Raw genomic sequence first — 19,143 nt, forward strand, 5'->3', positions numbered from 1 at the left:
TCTGTCTAGCCCTCATTTTCCTGTCTTTGACCCGAAAGGCTGTGATATAGAGAAGCCCTAAGGTGCGTCCGGCTCAGAGTCCCCAAGGCAGAGGTGTAGGAGGATGCAGCCTTCGGTCCTGGGTCCGAGCTTATCCGAAACTGGAGGAGAAAAGCTCAGAAAGGCTGAAAGTAGGCAGGAAGGAGAGAAGCTCCCCCAGGGGAGGGGGCAGGCTAGGACTGGCAAGTCCAGATTCCCACCACCGCGGCCCTCTCCTCCCCCCACTCCCCCGTCCAGCCCAGCCAGCGCGACCTCCCCCCACCCGGTTTCTTCCCCACTCTATTGAAGAGAGGCCGGCATTCCTTCTTTGTTGGGCTCTTTATCCCTCCTTGATCTCCACCTCCCTTCCTGAAGCCCTAGGGGACAGTGGGTGGCAGCTTCTGCTCCTTTTCCAAACGCCTGGCCCCACTTCATGCCCCTCTTGCCCAGCTGCCGTGTGGGTGGAGTTCGCTCTGGCTGGGCTGGACCCTCAATTACCTCTCGGGGGCTTCCCAGTGGGATGCTGGTGCTCCTCCCTCCAGCTGCTGGGTGCCAATAGGTACCTTCCCTTCCCGGGAATACGGCCTGCACTGGCAGCCCGACTGTACTCAGGGCTGCCTCGGCCCCCTCAGGGACTCACTCCTTCCTCCCAGAGGCCAGCTCACAGAGGGCGGTGTTGGGCACTGAGTGAGCGTGTGCGTTTCTATCCCTGTGGCTCTCTGGGGGCTGCCCTGCCCTGCAGGGGCACTACAAGGGCTGCCAGCAGCTCCCTCAGACCCAGGGTGGTGAGGGAGGAGGCCCAGGGCTGCTATGGAGAGAGCAGAAAGTTCGTTAGAGACAACTGTCTTCAAAACACTCCCTTTGCCTTTGCGAAGGGGTCTGAGCCAGCCTTCCCTAGTGCCTCCGATTTGGGGGTCTTATTTCCAGCTACCCAGGCTCCAGGGCTCACTAGAGAATTTCAGCCAATCGTCAAGAGAAGTGGCCAAGTCCGCTTGACTAACTGAGGCACACACAAGTTTGTTGTTCTCCCGGGGGAACTGCATCAAAGCAGGGGAAAGATTTACAGCCAGCCCTCTCTACTCCTGAAAAAGCTTGATGCAGGGAGAGCCTTTCCTTAGGTCTCCTAAGTCAATCTCACTCCAAATCCAAGGCACTTTCCTTCACAGCACAATGGTTCAATTCAGTTGGAACCAACAAACCCTTGTTAATGAAATGCCTACTGTGTACAGGACAGTGATTAGGAGTCCCCCGCTTCCTCCCAAAAGGTGCCAGGGGAGTTGGGGAAGAGGATTAGGTCAGGAACTAAGAACAAAATCACCCTAAACAAAAGAGCAGCAACATGTTGGAAGGGAGTTCGGGGAGGCCGGAGTGGAGGAAAGTTGATCAGAGTGGGGGAGTGAGTTATGTAACAGCAACATCCTCTGGGAATCCGGGCCAGAAGGCAATTCCAGATGAGGTGACAGGGCCCTCTTTCAGAACTGGGCAGCTTGTTCCAGTCCTCAGTCCCACCTTTCCCACCTAAGTGATCTTAGGCTCATTTACTTTGTTTGGCCCTCAGTTTCTTCATCAGTAAAATGGGGGTGATAAGAATTTTGCATGTTATGTTCTCGAGTTGTTGAGAATCAGTGCACATCGTTTGAAACAAGGAGGGACTTTGGAGATCATTGGAGATCTCACTTTACAGAAGAAATTGAGACCCAGAGAGAAGCAGCAATTTGCCCAAGGTCATGGTCATGCTAGTCAGGAGAAGACCTGGTACTGACGGGGCAATGGGATCTGGACCCTGAATTTTCCCACACCTATCAGGTGAGATACCTGTGATCTGTGCTGCTGAAATGTGTGGGAAAATGCAGGTCTGCGTCCCATCTCCCCATCAATTTATCTGAGCCCTGGTTCTCTGTCTCCAACTCTCATGATCTTCACACTTGGACATTTGTAAATGATGGCCTTTCAGGAAGAAAGAGTTAGAGCATGTGGACAATCTTTGAAAAGAACACCTGACATGAGTGTTTTCTTTGGAGGGGAGGGGGATTAGTCTCAGAAGAATTTGTGCCCTGAAGCTGGAGAGGAAGGTGGATAGTACAGCTAAAAACCATCTCTATCTAGTAGACTCAATTACATGGAAGGAAAAGAAAAAAAAAAACACTTCTGAGCAACCAAAAGATGCCACAAAGCCCATGCACTTTTCTCACTGAAGAGCCCTCACTCAGCCTGTTTACTCTTTGTTTACACAGGATCCTAACAAGTTTTGTTTTCTGGTTTCCTAGCCAACAATAGATTAGAAAGTCCAAGAGGACCACGGAGAGGCTGAGTTCAATGGACCCACCCTCTAGCTGCTTCTAGTCTTTTCTCTGCCTTTCTTCTCTCCTAGTCAGCCTCAAAACCTTCCACAAGTAACATCATCATTGATTACACCCTACCAACAACTATGAGTCATCAAGAAAAGGTTAGATTGTTCATTGTCCTCTATTCAGAAAGATTGAGAGGATGCTGCAGGGGGAGACTTTTTAGAAAGATTTTCATCCCCAAAGTTTAACAAATACCATGTTTTGGTCTTTTAAAAAAGAAAGCTTGACTATCTGGTATTTCACTTTCCCTAGGTCACAGACTTACTACTCCCTTCCTCGAACTCCAAAAGCTGACAAACCCAGGGGATTGGCCCCTCTGGCTGGAGTTGTGCTTTCTCCCCTCCAAGCCTTTGACTACACAGTATGGTTTTTTGTATGGAATGACCTCCACTCCCCATGTCACTTTCCTTTCTTCAAGACCCAGCTCTGATGCACCTCCTCCAAGAAATCTGCCATGCTCTCACTCACCTTCCCCTCCTTAGCATTATGCTGCTTGGCTCCCACCTTCCCCTCTGCACTTGTCTCTCCTTGCCTTATATCAGGTAGACAAGCCCCATTTCAGCAAGGGGCAGGGGGGGGGGGGGGCCTGGACCTGGCATTGGGATTTCTGGCTTGAACACTTACCAGCTATTACTTACTTACTAGGCTGGTCATTTTACAGCTCTGAGGGTCAGTTTCTTCATCTGTAAATTGGGCAAAAGAATATTTACTCCTCTTACCTCATGTAGTTGTTGAGAGAAAATTGATTTTAAGCCTTAAACTATATTAAGGCAAGCCCTTGTGAGCTCCTAGAGAGCACAGCCCCTGTGGCAACTTGTCTTTCTGTATCCCTAGGGCCTGGCAGGAGCAGTCATTTAATCTGTGTTTCCTGAATCAAATTCAGGAAATAAATGAAATGTTGCTTTAGCTTAGATTTGATGAAGGAGTTGGGATCTGAGTCCCCCTTCCCCATTACATAGTCAAAGGTCCCACCTTTTTTCTCCCAAATTCCCAGGGAGAGAAGGGCAAACTCTGAAACTGACCCAGAGGTCAAGCCAGTCAACCCCCTGCAAGGGGCTAGAGCAATCCCAGACACATTTCATAATCCATCTTTTTATTAATAAATCTTTCAAGGCTTCTTCTTCAGTCTTTAAAAATTAAAAACCCTGAAGCATATGATGTTCTCTCTCCCCGTCCGTCTCGTTCTCTCTGTGTGTTCTTTTCTGTCCTCCCTCTTGGTCTCTCCCTCTCATTTTCTTTCAGTCTCCCTCCTTTTCTTCCCCTCTCTCTGTTCCTTTCTCTTCCTCATTTTCTTTCTACCCCTTTCCTTTCCTTTTTTTCCTTCTACCTCCCGCTCATTCTTCCTTCTCTTCCTCTTCCTTTTACTGAAACCATCTGTCAATGTCTCCCTGTCCTTCTCTAGTCCTTTTTTTTCCTCTCTCTCTCTCCCCTTGCCTGTCTTGTCCCTGCTAAACCCGTGCCACAGAGACCTTTCATTGGGAGACTTGGCAGGCTGCCTCAGATTTTCTGGTCGCCACTTTACCTCTTTGGTGACTGGATTGTCTCCTTTTGCCTCCAGGCAGAGGTAGGGACAGCTTTTTTTGTGGGATCTCAGGGCAAACCCACCTCCTCTGCTGGGACCCTTGTCTTGTGTCTCCCCACAAACCATCTGCCCCTTCCAAATGGAGGGAGGCCACCCTTCCTCTAGGTATTTAACATTCCCCACTTTGGGTGGGTGGGGGGAGGGGAGCAGTCGAGAAGTGGAATGGAGCCCAGTGGGTCTCTTAGCCCTAGATGTTGCTATTACTTTCTCTTCCCTTAGAGATGAGGTTCCTTCCAGACTAAACCTGAGATTTCTTTGGGAATTTCAAAGTGGGGCAATTTTCTCCATTAGATCTGTCCAGCCCCCACCTCTCCCTTGACCTCTACTCTCCAACCTATCACCTCCTGGTCACTTCCAACTGGATGCCCTCTTGCTCAGAAGCTCCCGTATTAAGCTGGTCTTTCCTCCTCGTCCTCCCTCCTTCCTCACTCCCACATTACAGCCAGCCCAGCTGCTGTCCAAGCCACCTTAGTATCCTTCTCCAATCCTTTCTCTCACCTCCCATGTAGAATGGGTTGCCTAATCCTGCCATTTCTACCTTCCTCTGCTTTGTCCAGCCCTGCACTGGCCTCTTCACTTCCCACCTGGCTCTCCAGGGCTGCTGGGGGCTGTCCTCCTCCATCCTCCCCTCCATGCCCTCTGGGGTCTGGCTTCCTTGCAGTTCCCCCACCAGGACCCTCGTCTCTCCACAGCAGATCTTGTGCCCCCTGCCTGGACCACTTTTCCTCCTACCTCCTGGCTTCCTTCAAGGCCCAGCTAGAGTGTCACCTTTTCCCTGCCTCTGAATGCCAATTAGAGCTTTTCCTCTGTGGATTATCTCCTCTCTTGTTTGCACCAAGGTGTTTATGTGTCTCCCCTATTAGACTGTGAGCTCTGAAGGCAGGGACTGTCTTTGGCCTTCCTTCATAGCCCCTGTGCTTGGGAACACTCAGAGTCTGACTGACTTGTCTAGGGTTACATGGCCAAGATGAGTCAGACAGGATTTGAATTCAGGTCTTCCTGGTTTCACCAAGCCTCTCTCTTCTACTACAATAATAATGTTACAACTGTGGCACTGCCCACCAAGCTGCATTGCCTCTCTCTTCCTACACTAATAACACACAACGGCATGTTTCTATAGCACTTTAGCATTCATAGATCACTTCCTTCTCATTGGATCCCCCCAGTGTGAGGGAGCTAGCTCTTTCTGAAGATGACTCACGTGCTCCAGTGATGTTGTGAGCTGACTGACTTGGGAGCTCTCTGGGACACTCGAGCTTCCTTGGCCTGTCCATGGGGAGCCACCCTGGGACAACCAGTCCATCCCCTGGACCACCCGTCCATCCCTGGGGCCACCCGTCCATCCCTGGGGCCACCAGTCCAGCCTCTCCACCATCCTACACTCCCCTGATGGCACCTTTTGCTTCTATTTCTCCTTCAATATCCTGCAGCTGGCTCACACATGCACTGGCACCTCTCCCATTTCACTGGGGAAGCCTGAGCCTGAGGCTGAGAAGTGAAGTGACTTGTTTAGGGTCACACAACCAGGGACTCTAAGGTGCCAAATTGGAGTCTTGATCTTCACAACTCAAGTTCAGGGCTTTGTCTATCAAGTGAACAATGCAAGCATATGCCAATATCTGATGGAAACCCACTGGCCCCTGCCAAGGCAGCGGAGATCCATGTGCCTAGACACAATCAGCCCTCCTCCTCTTCACATCCTCTCAGTGGCATTCAGCTTCCCAGGGGGAGGGCCACCTCCTTCTGCTACCTGTTTCTTCTAACTCCTAGCCTAAGCTCTCAGAGCTTAGGGGCCCAGGAGGCTTGTGGCACCCTGGGGGAGTGGCCAGCCACAGAGCTTGGAAAGAGAGCTTGGCTTTCCTCTAGTTCATACGGCTTCCATCAGCTGCTTTGTCCCTGGGCAGCTGAAGGTGGGAGAGGCTACCCAGCTTCCCATCCTGTCCATGGCCACCTGCCCCTGCCTCATGCAGAGCTGCCCAGCAGGCTGATGGGGTAGGGGCGGCAGCACTGTTGTGGTAGAGAGGTCCAGGAAGGGCTGGTGGTTCCTTCTGTTCTGCTCCTTGAGGGTTGGGCCATCGCTCATGGATTTGGGGCAGGAAAGTGCCTTAGAGGTCATCAGCCCTGCCAGAAATCTCTGGAGCATTGCCAGCAAGGACTCGTCCAGCCACTGACCTGCAGTGAATGGGGGTGGACCTTTGATGTGTGGCCATCCCCATCCTCTGTCTTTATCCAGTCTCAAATCTCAGGTACCTGTTCATCTTAGACTAGACAAGCTAGAAGCATCTTACACAGAGCTCAGGAACTACCCCCCCCCCAGGCTCCTCCCCCTGTCTGAATTTCCCTTTTGCTGTGGAGGGTATGACCTTGTCCCAGTCATTCTGCCTCACAAACCAGGCATCATCATTCACACCTCTAGTGCTATTTGTTGCCTGGCACTACTGTTTTTCCCTTTGTACCATCCCTTTCATGAGTTCCCTTCTGTCCTCTGACAAAGCCACAGTCCTGGTGCAGACCCTCATCAGTTCTCAGCTGCTGGGGGGTCCCCCTACTCCCAGATTCCTCCGAGCACTCCCTTTCCCTCTCAGCTACCAAGGGATCTTCCTAAAGTGTGGGGTTGATCCTTCCATCCCCACCTCTAACTGCTTGGTCAACTCCAGGATCAAATCTCAAGCCCTCTGTTTGGCATTCAAAGCCCTTCCCAGCCTGGGCTCCTCCTACCTCCCCATTCTTTTTCCACCTTCCACCTTCCTCCCCCAGTTCTCTGCAGGCCCCTAATGCTGGCCTCCTGGCTCTTCCTCACACAAGACCCTACCTCAGCTCCCAGCATTTTCTCTGGCTTTCTTCCATGCCTGGAATTCCCTCCCTCCTCATCACTACCCCCCCGCCCCCCAGCTTCCCTGTCTTCCTTCCCAAGGAAAATCTCTTTTTGCCAAAAGCCTCTCCCTGCTCCCTGCCCCCTCCCTCCCAAGGGTGTCATCTTTCCCTCTGAGATTAACTTCATCTGCTCTGTGTGCCTTGTATTTACCTAGTTATTTCCAGGTTAACTTCCCCACTGGATTGTGAGCTCCTTGAGAGTGGGGACTGTGCTTGCCTTCCTTTATATGCCTAGCACATGATCAGGTGCTTAAGAAGTGCCTGCCCTGACTGAGGCCACCCTCTGCAGTCCTACAGGATGTTTTTCCTTTGATTAAGCCTAAATCTGCCTCTTTGCTCTCCCCTCCCCTCATCCCTGCTGGTTCTGCCATGGGAACCAAGTAGAATCAAGGCTGCTCTCTCTTCCACCTGACTGCCCCAAGCCACTTGAAGGCATTGATCACTATGACCCCTTTGACCCCAAGCTCCTCTTCTCCAAATGAATCATCTCCTTCTTTTATTCATCCATATAATAGCCAGGCCCCAAGGGCCCTTGGCATCCCAGTCACCTTCCTCTGGACACTCCTCACTTCATCAGCTTAGCCCAGTGCTTCAAACAGTAAGCTCTTGTAAGCCAGGTGCCCTCCAAGAGCTTAGAATGGGGCTGGGGGTGACTGGCGGCATTTACAAAACAGATCTAAGATCATGGAGGGGGCAGGTTGGAATGCCGGATGTTCAAAGAGGAGGCAGTGAGTGGTGGCTGCAGTCTAGGCGAGGGCCAGTGCTAGCTCTCTAAAGGGGAGTAACATAGGCTGAAAAAGGTGGGAGAGGCCAGGCTTCAAGAAGATAAGAGGGAGCCCTAGGGCAGGCCTGGGCTCTAGCTCAGATGAGGGTGGATTGGACTGGGGAGGGTGAGTCAGAGAGGGCAGATGTAGAAGGTTAAAGGACAGGATTTAGCTTCTGATTGGATATGGGGTAGTGAGTGAGAGTGTATGCCAGGTACTGTGCTAAGCAATGTCATAGACAGAGGAATCCAGACAGTCCTTGACTCTCAGGAGCTCCCATCCTAATGTAGGAGATGAGATGACCATAGTACCCACTATGGACACAAGCTGCAGCAGACAGAATAGATGTGATGGGGTACCTGGGGTCTAAACCAATTTGTAAATCAGTTACAATTGTACAAACTGGTTTTACAAATTGGTTTAGACCCCAGGTACCCCATCAGATGGGAGATCATCCCCGAGGGAAAGGCACCAGCAGCTGGAGAAAACAAGGCAGGGCTCCTGCTGCACACAGTTGTGTGAGATGAAAGAGTTCAGTCTGAGATCAGAAAAGGTCTTTATTCTTTCTCATGAGAAAAGGTCCTGCCCCTGTCACTCAAATAGCATCTGCCAAGGAGTGCAACATGTGGAAGCAAGCCCAGGGTTATATACCCCCTAACGCAGAAACCCCAACCCCCAACTGGCCTTCACTCTCATTGGTAGGGAGGCCGGCTCACAATCTAAGCGCGGGAATCTATCCTGGAGACAAAGAACAGGGAAACGTGGGTGTCCAGCTCAAGGCCAGGAAGGCGGCTTTGCCCTTATTTGGCATGCCTTGTGCTGAGGTGGCCCTGGGGAGGGTCTCCATTGCTAAGGTCAGGTGACTTCTAAACTTGGGCCTAGTGGATGCTGAAGCCACTCTAGATCGGATGTCTCAGAATGGGGAAGCTTCACCCTGTGATGCTGTAACTGAGTGTTGAAGGGATCTGGAGACCAACGAGGCAGACCTGGGGAGCTGGGAGCACAGTGGTACCTCTGATGGTAGTGGAGGTAGCCCCTAGTTCAAGATGCCCAACAGGTGGCTCTTCCTAAAGTGGCACCTCCAGCTGACCGTGGCTTTTCATCACCGAGTCATTCCAGTTGTGTCTGACTCTCTGCGGCCCCACTGGGGGTTTTCTTGGCAGACACTGGAAGGGTTGGCCATTTCCTTCTTCAGCTCTTTTTACAGGTGAAGTGACTTGCTCAGGGTCACACTGCTAGGAAGTGTTTGAGGTCAGATTTGAGCTTGGGAAGATGAGTCTTCCTGACTCCAGGCACAGTGGACACTGCGCCCCCTAGCTTCCCAAACATGGCATGAGTTTTTTTAACTTTGTTTTTTCCCCCCACTTAATAGTATTTTTTTTTCAATTGTATATAAAGATAGTTTTCAATATTCACTTTATAAGATTTTGAATTCCAAATTTTTTCTCCCCCCCTTCTATCCTCCTCAAGCAATCTGATATAGGCTGTACATGTACAATCAAGTTAAATATTTCCACATTAGCAAACATGACATGATTGAGACATTATTAATCCCTTTTTTTTTGGTTGCTTTTTTTGGAGGGGGGGAGGCAGGGCAATTGGGGGTTAAGTGACTTGCCCGAGGTCACACGGCTAGCAAGTATTAAGTGTCTGAGGTCGGATTTGAACTCAGGTCCTCCTGACTCCAGGGCCAGTGCTTTATTTACTGCACCACCTAGCCGCCCCAAGGCATTATTCATCTTACAGTATATATTAAGAAACTGAGGCTCTCTGGGGCAGTTGTACTTTATGGTAGGACCCTTGAGGCTTCATGGCTGGCTTCTAGCTCTCCCCGTTCCCTGCTACACACTGCCACCATCATAAGGATGACCATTCTCTTCCCCATAGCCATAGCTCTTCAGGGCTTACGAATGTTTTCTCCCCAACCATCCTGGGAGGGAAGCACTGGCCCTCATTTTACAGACACTGAGGCACAGAGGAGGCGCAGTGTGGGAATGCAGGGTCACAAAGCCAGCAAGATTTAAAGCCCAGCCCAGCTCATGTTCCTATGTGCCCAGCTTCCTCTGGTGTAGAGGTCAAGTATCCTTCTGAGCTTATGGCCCCTCAGGCCTGGGCTTGATCTCTTCTCGAGGGATGCACTCATTCACTCACTGGCTGCAGGCAGGGGCTTGGACCAGATGGTGGAGTGGAGTGTCCCATCTTTCTGTCTGTATCCCCAGGGCCTAGCCTAGAGCTTGAACACAGTAGGTGCTTCATAAATGCTGGATTTTTGATGGCCTCCAGTGTCCCTTCCAAGAACTTTCCAGGTACCTTTACAGGACTGCCCTGCTCTACCTGACTTCCTCCCCCGAGGCCTAATGGGAAATACCAAGACAGCATTAACAGCTCTCTCCTTGTGCCCAGCTTCAAAAGCTTCACTCCCCTGCTTTGAAATCTTTACTTTTCGAGGGTCATAGGATACAGAACAGGAGGGAACCCTCCAGGTCCCTCATTTCACTGAGGAGCACACAAAGGCCCAGAGACAGAAAGGGACTTAGCCAAGGTCTCACAGGTGGAATTAGCAGCCACTGAATTCAAACCTTGGGGAGACTTTTGGCCCCCAACTCAGTGTTCTCTCCACTAGACCAGTAACAAGATAGCTCAAGACAGGAATAAATTTGGGCACAATGCCCAGAACTGAATTTGGAGTCAGAGGAGTTGGGTTCCAATTCAGACATAGTTGCATCTTAGGTAGATGGCTTTGGTGGGCTGAGCACTAGACTTAGAATCAGGAAGACTTGGGTTTGAATCCTCCACATGAAACCCAGGGACCAGATGGGAGAGGTAAGGAAGAGCTCGACAGTCTTAGAGGACCAGCCTTCATGGAGTGTTCATGATGTACAGTCAGGTGCCCTGGGTTCTAGCCCTAACTAACACAAGTAGCTGGGTGACCATTGGCAAGTTATAATTTTTATGAGCCTCACTTTCCTCACCTATGAAATGGGTCCCATAGTCCTTGTACTGTCCTGTGCTGAAAGGCTTTTATGAAGAAGTTATGACATGCATTGGAAATGGGACAGCTTGTTAGTGCTGGGACATAAACAGGTTGGAGTCAGATTGTACAGGGTCTAGGGTGCCAGGTATGAGAGTGTGGACACTGTCCCACAGGCAGTTGGGATCCCCAGGTCCATTCAGCTGACATTTACTCAGGGCCTACAATGTTTCTGGCAGACTTCTAGGTCTTAGGGAGACAAAGCCCTCAGAAGCGGGTCCCTGTTTGGGGAAAGAGCCATTACCCATGTTCATAGATAAGGAAATGGAAGCTGATTTCAGGAATGAGCACATACCAAATCTAGGAAGTCAAGCGAGGCTGGGAGGGAAAGGGAAGGAGGGAGAGCAGCCCAGGGCCCCGAAGCCCAAAGTGCAGTGGCAGCAGCAGGAGGAAGCAGAGCCAATCTCAGGAGCGTCCCCCAAAGCCAGGGCTCTTCTGACTCATTTTTGTCATCTTCTCCCATAGTTACTTTTGAGAAGCCTTTGCTCAGATGTGGCTTCTGCCTGGGTCTCCCACACATGTGGTAGAAGGTCCCCAGAGCTCCCAGTTACTCAAGGTAACTGTGTATATTAGGCAAGGCAAGAGGCTGCGTGTTAAATGGAGAGAGCAGCTAACAGACATTTGAGCTGGAACTCCAGGAAGTGAAGAGTATTAAGGTGAAGGAAAAGTGAGAGCTGGCATTGTTTGGGCCAGGCTTGAAACGCCAGGCTGACTGCGCATTTTCTTCCAATAGCACTAATGGAAACACTGGGCAGCTCTGAGCCAGGGAAGGCCATAGACAGGCCTGTGTCTTAGGGAGGTGATTGTCACAGCTGGGTGGAAGATGAATGGAGAGGAGGCACTACATGAGAGGAGAGGAGGGTGGATCAGAATGAGGGGATGGACGTCTGGTGCAGGAAGGGCCCAGAGGGGCCAAGACTGAAGACTGGAGGCTCCTGTAAAGAAGCTATTGAAATAGTCTGGGCCAGAGCTAATAGGGCCCACAGAGGTGGTAGGGTTCCCCAGTGGTTACTGGTTCTAGAGTCAGGGAGACCAGAGTTGGAATCTTCCTGCCTCCCGCACTTAGGAACCCTGTGACAAAGAACATTCTACCTGCTTATAAAATGGGCGTGGTGATGATTGTAGCTGCCCCCTCACCAAGGCTGGGGATCCCAGGAGTTCTTGTGTGCAGGCACCTTGTACTGACCTCAGCCCTGATTAGTGGGACTGGAAAGGAAGGAGTGTCTCCCGGAGAGGAAAGGGACCCTAGAAGGCATTCTAGGAGGGGCTGGAATCCACCTGGGGAAGACTTTGGGCAAATTCCACAAATTCCTCCAGGCCTGGAATGCTCAGATGCCATTTATGGGATGAGAATAGCTGACCTTTCTGTCAATCCTCACCATAGCCCTGGAAGGGAGGTGCTATTATCCCCACGTGATAGATGGAGAAACTGAGTCAGACAAATTAAGTGACTTGCCTAGAGTTGAAAGGTCATTAAGTGCCTGCAGCAGGATTCAAACCCAGAGCTTGCTGTAACCATTCTGTTAGGCTGTTTTGCTGTAGTCAGTCACTTCACAAGTATTTTGAATGAGTGCTTACAGTCTGCCCAACACTTGTTGCTAACTCCTGGCCATACAAAGGAGAACAAAAACTCCATCTCTCTACCCTCCTAGAGCTCATATAGCAACAGGGGAAACCACAGGGGGAAGGAAGGCTCTAGGAACTGGGGCGGGGGTGGAGGGCTGAGGCATGAAAGACTTCCTTCAGAGGGTGGGAGCTGAACTGAGTCTGGAAAGAAGCCAGGGAGAGCAAATAGCTGGAGGGGAGGGGCAGAGTATTCTAGGCATGAGGGACCACCAGCGCAGAGGTGCACAGGTGGGAGATAAGAGATGGTGGGTACTGTCAGGAACTCTGTCTTCAAAAAACAAGTGAGTGAGTGAGCATGTATTAAGCACCTGCTGCATGTCCCACATCCTGTGCCAGGGCAGGGTTCATCCTGGCAGCCTGCCTATGGGGGCCTGTGTCCAGCCCTCACCAATGAGAGCAGAGCTGTGACAGGTGGGTCAGCCTCCTACTTCCGGAAGCTCATATCTTGAAGGTCCAGTCTCTGTGGCTCAGACTTTGGATCAAACCTCCCATGAATCTAAGCAGATAAAAGTGCCCAAGACCCTCTCCAGCTGCCGGCACCAGGCATCACTTCTTGGCATTGGTGGCAATCTCAATATGGCTGAGCCCTGGGCACTGGGCTCAGAAGGGGTTCCCGAGCATTGCTGCTGGCCCCAGCTGGACCTCAAGCCAGCTCTCAGCAGGACTGCCTGAACCTCTGGCTCCCATCACCTGCGGTCTCCCTCCCTTTTCCAGACTCTCTCATCCCTGCAGACTTTCTCAGAAAGGCAGTCAAGTGTCTGTGGAAGGAGCCCTGGGCTTAGGGTCAGGGAAAGCCCAGGTCCCAATTGTGGGGCTGTTACTATTGAGTGACCCTGGACAAGTCATGTCACATCATAGAGCTGGGGAGGCCTTTATGTTGAAAATGGCAGGTGTGTGGCCTGAATACTCCCCATTGTGGTGGAACCAGATTAGAATGCTATTGGGAAACATTTCTCAAAATAAGAAAAAATAACAAAATAAATAATAAGCCACAGATACCACCACGTGTTAGAGCCCACAGGGATCCTGATGGGTGGTTTAGGCACCCCATTTCTGTTGGAGCTCGACTGGCTAGTTCAGCCAGGGCAGGAAGCGGGGGCAAAGAGCCATCAGCAGTTTGGTCCCTCTATCCTTCCTCCTCTCTCCACTCCCAGCCAGCACCCCAGCTCAGGTCCCCTCACCTGTCCTGGCCCACTCCACTGGCCTTCTCTTCTGAGGCCTTTCCTACCTCCAGTCTCTTCCCACTTCAATGCATCTTCCATACAGATGCAAAATAATCTCCCTAAAACAAGTTAGACCATATGCTTAAGAACCTTCTAGGGCTCCCTATGGACTCTAGACCCAAGCAGAAACTTTTCCATTGATTTTATTTTGGGGGGAGGCAGTAGGAGGTTAAGTGACTTGCCCAGGGTCACATAGCTAGGAGTAAGTGACTGAGGTTGAATTGGAACTCAGGCCCTCCTGGTGTGCTATCCGCTCCACCACCTAGCTGCCCCCTGTCTGACTCTGAAAGCCCGTCATGACTGGGTTTCCAGGTTTAGGGCACAGTTCTCTCCTTCACATACTCTACATTCCAGCAAACTGGCCTTCTTGTGGAGGTCCCTGTCTTCATTGTCTTCCACTTCTGTGCCTTTTCCCACGCCATGCTACATGCCTGGTGTGCCCTCCCTCTTCACTTCCCCCTGCTAGAATTGAGCTGTCTCTGAGGCCCAGCTCCCTCAATCAGCAGCACTTGCCTCAGAATTGCTTTGGTTTTGTTTTGTATATGTCATGATTAATTTCTCTGGGCATGTTATTTCTCTCCAGAGAATGTAAGCTCCTGGAGGGCAGGGACTCATTTCCATTATTGTCAATCTCTCCAGAGACCAGCACAGTGCTTGCCATAGTTGGTGCTTAATAAATGGTTGTTGAATTGGACCCAGGTCAGGAAATCCTGGACCTTATGTAGGGAGAGATGTCAGAGGCCATGGTGAGGTAGCTGGGGCCAGAGAGAGGCAGGTGGGCATGGTTGGTGGATTTCAAGCTAGAAGGGGCCCCTGGAGGCACTGTGCTCCAGAACCTTCATTGTATGAAGCCAGCACTGAAGCCTGGAGATGGGAAGAGAAGTGCCCAAGGTTCCATAGGAAGTAAGGGGCAGAGCAGGGATTCAAACTCTTCCTTTTGCTCCAAAACAGATTTTTCTTTTTCTTCTTTCATTCCCATTAACCTTTCTAAGCCTCAGTTTCTCCATCTGTAAAAGGTAAAAAATGGTGGGGCTATTTTTTTGGAAGATTGTTGGGATGGCCAGTGTCAGCACCTCCACGAGACAGGGCTTCATCCTCTCTCCATCTTGGGTGGTTAGGGTGACCTCAGTCACCGGAAGGCTACGTTCACATGGGTGGGATCAGTGGACCAGGGCCCCAGCCATGCTGGGGACCTGCTCTGTGCTCTGGTTTCTCCTCTGTGTATCTGAGCTCACACTTGGCACATTCTTATTTGAGATTTCTGATGACCCTTTATTTATAGCCTTTGTTGAGTGGCATTTGTGGGCTGAGCACTGGGCTGGGCTCTGAACAGCACATGGGCCATTAGCACAGACAGCACCAGTCTGGAAGGAGCTGTCCTTCTTGGGGGGAAGGCAGTCACCTACAAGCAGGACTGAATCATAGAGCCCTGAGTCCCAGGGCTGACCTGCACTCCCCTCTACCTGCTAGGCTTCCCCTCCCCCCAATTTTCTTTTTAAAATTGCAAACTTGTGATGTATTTCCTGTCCTTCCCACATTGAATTCAGTGCAATTCAACACACTTCATAAATCCTAACTAACGCACTAGGCATCAGGATACAGAGACTGAAAAAGAGAAGTACTTCCTGCCCACAGCGAGCTTCCATTCTGCTGAGGGGAATGACTGGTGGCAGATAAACAGAAGGTAGCATGGGGTGTAGAGGGAGAGAATAGTAATGCCTTGGGGATGCCCCTCCCACAGGAGAGGGAGGCTGAGCTGAGCTTGTCCTTGTTCTCAGTGTACGATAATAGAGTGCTGGGCCTGAAGTCAGGAAGAGGAGAATTCAAGTCCAGTCTCAGACACATCTACCTCAGTTTCCTCAACTGTAAAATGGGCACCTACCTCCCAGGATTGTTGTGAGGATCAAATGAGATCATAATTGTAAAGTTCTTAACAAAGCATCAGGCACATAGCAGGCACTTAAATCCTGTTTCCTCCCTTTGAGGCCACCTTTTCCATGTAGTAGCTGCCTCTAAGGAGGAAATTCATCAGAAGTTTTCTTTGTAATCAGCTGCTTACCACTTGTGTGACCTTGGTCAAGTCCCTTTCCCCACCTGGGTCCCATAGAAAAGACCTCAGTGGTCCCATTCCCTCATTTTGCAGATGAGGAAACTGAGGCCTAGAAGCTTAAAGTACTCACTCAAGGTCACCAAGGTAATGAGAAGCCAAGTCAGAATCTGAACCTAAGACCTGTAGCCCCAAGTCCTGTGCCACCTGACTTCAGTTTCCTCGTGTTTCAGGGGATTAGGATACATAATACAGAATATCCAAGGCCCCATCCAGTTTTAGACTCTGGAATTCTTGCTCTGTAAATTTCCAGAATTTTGCATGAAATAAGTCTTAATATTGATTTGTGCCTTGGCCTTAGACCAGGCAGGCATTTTGAAATGATCTCTTCTAACTCAGGAGGTTGGGGAAAAGATGCCTGAATTTCAAGTTGGGCTATGTTTGAATTCTCACTTTGTCACCCATGGTGTGACCTTGGATGAGTCCCTTTCTGTCTCTGTGCCACAGTTTCCTCCTTTGTAAAAAAAAAAAAAAAGCAGATATTGGATCAGATGAGCCCTAAAGCTTCCAGCTTGAGGCTTGGAGCTGGAAGGGACTTGCCAAGGTCACCCAGGGAGGGATCATTGGGACCAATGCCCTAGGGCATCCATGGCAGGATCAGGCACCTGGTCCCATCTCCTAAAATGCCCAGTGACATTTTAAATCTGGGCAGAGCCTTGGAAAGCTGTCCTGGGGCACATGGGAAGAGGCACCAGCTAAGCAGGAGTAGAGCCCAGCCCTGTGGCCTGGGTCCAGGCTGTGTGTGTTTGTGTGTGTGTGTGTATGTATGTATGAGAGAGAGAGAGAGAGAGACAGTGGCCCCCTTCATCCTTGCTCTGGGTTGATTCCTTCTCAGATGGTGCTGCATCTACTTGGAGAGATAGTCAGAGTGAGAAATGCCTGCACAGAATGCTATTAATCCCAGGGTCAGGACGACAGCCCAGATGTCTTCAGAGAGAGCAGGCTGCTCTATATTAAGATTAATTAACCCACTCAGAAGAAAATTGAATGAGGCAACAGTGAGCCATCTAAAGCTAGCAATTAGAAGAATTCCCATTATAGCACCTTATACACCACCCCCCCCCCCCAAAATCACGAGTTGTGACTCAGCACATCTGGGCACCTGAATGTGGGGCTGGGAATCAGGAAGACAAGGAAGAGTTCAAACCCAACCTCAGTCATTTCCTAGCTGTGTCACCCTGGGCAGGTCATTACTCTACCACCTGCCTCACTTTCCTCACCTGTAAAATGGGGATAATCACAACTCCTCTCTCCCATGGTTGTTGTGAGGCTCAAATGGGAAAGGGCTTTGCAAACTTGAAAGCCTTGTAGAAGTGCTTACTTGATCTTTCTCCTCAGAATCCCTTTGGAGAACCAGAAAGGCAGGTTCAAAGGCAACCTGCACCTTGGTTGGCCTTGTACATCCCCTGGGTGCCAACCTGCTTTTACACCCAATGTTGTATCCTGATGCTCTCTGTACACAGCCACCTCAACCCCCAAGAAGCAGGCTCAGAATTCTTATTCGCTTCGTTGGCCTTGTCACAGCCACCCCAACCCCCAAGAAGCAGGCTCAGAATTCTTATTCGCTTCGTTGGCCTTGTCACAGCCACCCCAACCCCCAAGAAGCAGGCTCAGGATTCTTATTTGCCTCCTTGGCCTTGTCAGGAATCCAAAGTGGGGTCAGCTCCAAGCCTGGTGCTCCTCAGGGTCTGTCCACTTAGCGAGCGACAGAGCTGGAACCCAAGCCCCAGTGCAGCACAAGGTAGATCAGACCAATTGTTTAATTCCCTAGGTCTGGTGAGTGCCTCCTTCCTGCTGGCTTCAACCAGTTCCTTTCTGGTGGGATCAGAACCTTCCTAGTAGAAATCTGAGAGCCCCTGACCATCCCCTCATCTCCACTCTGGGGGGTTGGTCAGTGGCCTTGGGCCAAAAGGAATGAAGAGTCTGGCCAAGACTCGAAGTCAATTCACCTCATTTCCAGCCCATCCCTTGGTCTCTCTACAGTGTCACATAGACTGTTGCATTTAGTAAGCCCCTACTATGTTCCAGGCTTATCAGTCAAAAGAGCCTACTATGTTCCAGATGCTGATTAGGTTCCAAGGATCCAAGATAGCCATGAAATCAGTTACTGTCCTCAGGGACTTTCCTTTCTCCAGGTCCTAGACTCCTTTAGCATTGGAGGTGGCCAATAAGCAATCTTACCTTTCACTTTTCAGCTGAAAATTCATGGAGTAGCTACTCAGGTTAATTCATCAGGGACTCATCTGGCACCTGCTGTGGATCTGTCACTGTGCTAGGGGGACTGAAAAGGAACAGTCCCTGCCCTCCTAGCTCTTACATTCTGCTGGAGAGGACAGTTGGCCCTGAGAAGGAAATGCAAAAGAGATTTGATCTCCCTATGTCATCCAGACCAGAAGTGAGGCAGCTGTTCATGGTCTTGATCCCACTGCTGACTGGTGTGGAAGCTTTGGTCTGCTGTGGCTCCAGCCTGGCCCAGTCACCTCCTTCCCTGGAAGTTTGGTCCCCTGGTCCCTGGGGCCCACCACATTGGTGCCTGACTTTGCAGACCTGCTTGACTTTTGTTGTCAGCCATGTTCAACTCTTTATGAGCCCATCTGGGGTTTTCTTGGAAGAGATAATGGAGCAGTTTGCAGATGAGGAAACTGAGGCAAACAGGATTAAAGGATTTCCCCAGGGTTATACAGTTATAAGTGAATGTGGTCAAATTGGAACTGGGGTCTTCCGGACTCCAGGCCCAGCACGCTTATCCACTTATGCAACAGTGTTTATATAAGCTGCTACAATGTAACTGTATATATGAGCTTCTACAATGTAACTTTCTATACAAGCTTCTACAATGTAACTATCTATATAAGCTGCTACAGTGTAACTTTATATACAAGCTTTTACAATGTAACTTTCTGTACAAGCTACTACAATGTAACTGTATATATGAGCTTCTACAATGTAACTGTATCTACATAGCTTCTATATTTTAACTGTGTCTACATAAGCTTCTACAATGTGATTCCTTTATTGCTGTCTCTGGGAGATAGGACTAAAAATAAGAAAGTTCTGCCCTCCAGAGTTTGCCTTCTGGGGTCTCTTCTCCAGAGACACAAATCATTTCTTGTTACAATCTGTTTCCTTTTAAATGATTGTAGAGTGCCATGACCGATGACCTTTCTTTCCTTTCTCTGCAGCTACTGAACTCACTGACTGTGGACCCTGATGCCAACTGCAAGTATGGCATCTATTTTCGAGATGGCCAGAGGAAAGTGGACTACATCCTTGTCTACAATTACAAGAGGTCCTCAGGCCACAACATCCTGGCCCGAGTCCTCCATGTGGATCCCTCCTTGGGGGCCCAGAGTCTCAAGCAGGAGCCTCTGCCTGGCAAGGACGGGCCCCTGGACACAGGCGAGATTGACCATCATGAGGATGACAAGCGATTCCGCCGGGAAGAATATGAGACCAACCTCCTGGAGGCTGGACTGGAGCTGGAGAAAGATGAGGATGTAATTATGTCTTCCCTAAATCAGTGTGCCTGGTGGGCACATGCAAGGGTGAGGGGAGGCCAGAGCTCAGCTG

The 19,143-nt window shown here is 50.3% G+C and overlaps 1 protein-coding gene across 1 annotated transcript in view; it reads left to right on the forward strand.

The window, feature by feature from the left end:
- Positions 1–19,143, forward strand: part of ANO1 (anoctamin 1) — a 96,378-nt gene that overhangs the window by 424 nt on the left and 76,811 nt on the right. The window contains exon 2 of the mRNA XM_069066539.1: positions 18,756–19,070. Coding sequence (XP_068922640.1) covers positions 18,756–19,070 — 315 coding nt within the window. The remainder of the gene's footprint in view (positions 1–18,755; positions 19,071–19,143) is intronic.

Source organism: Petaurus breviceps, unplaced genomic scaffold, assembly GCF_028583685.1.
Source record: "Petaurus breviceps papuanus isolate PSGF00001 unplaced genomic scaffold, PetGlider_PUasm1.0 90721, whole genome shotgun sequence".
Taxonomy (NCBI): Eukaryota; Metazoa; Chordata; class Mammalia; order Diprotodontia; family Petauridae; genus Petaurus; species Petaurus breviceps.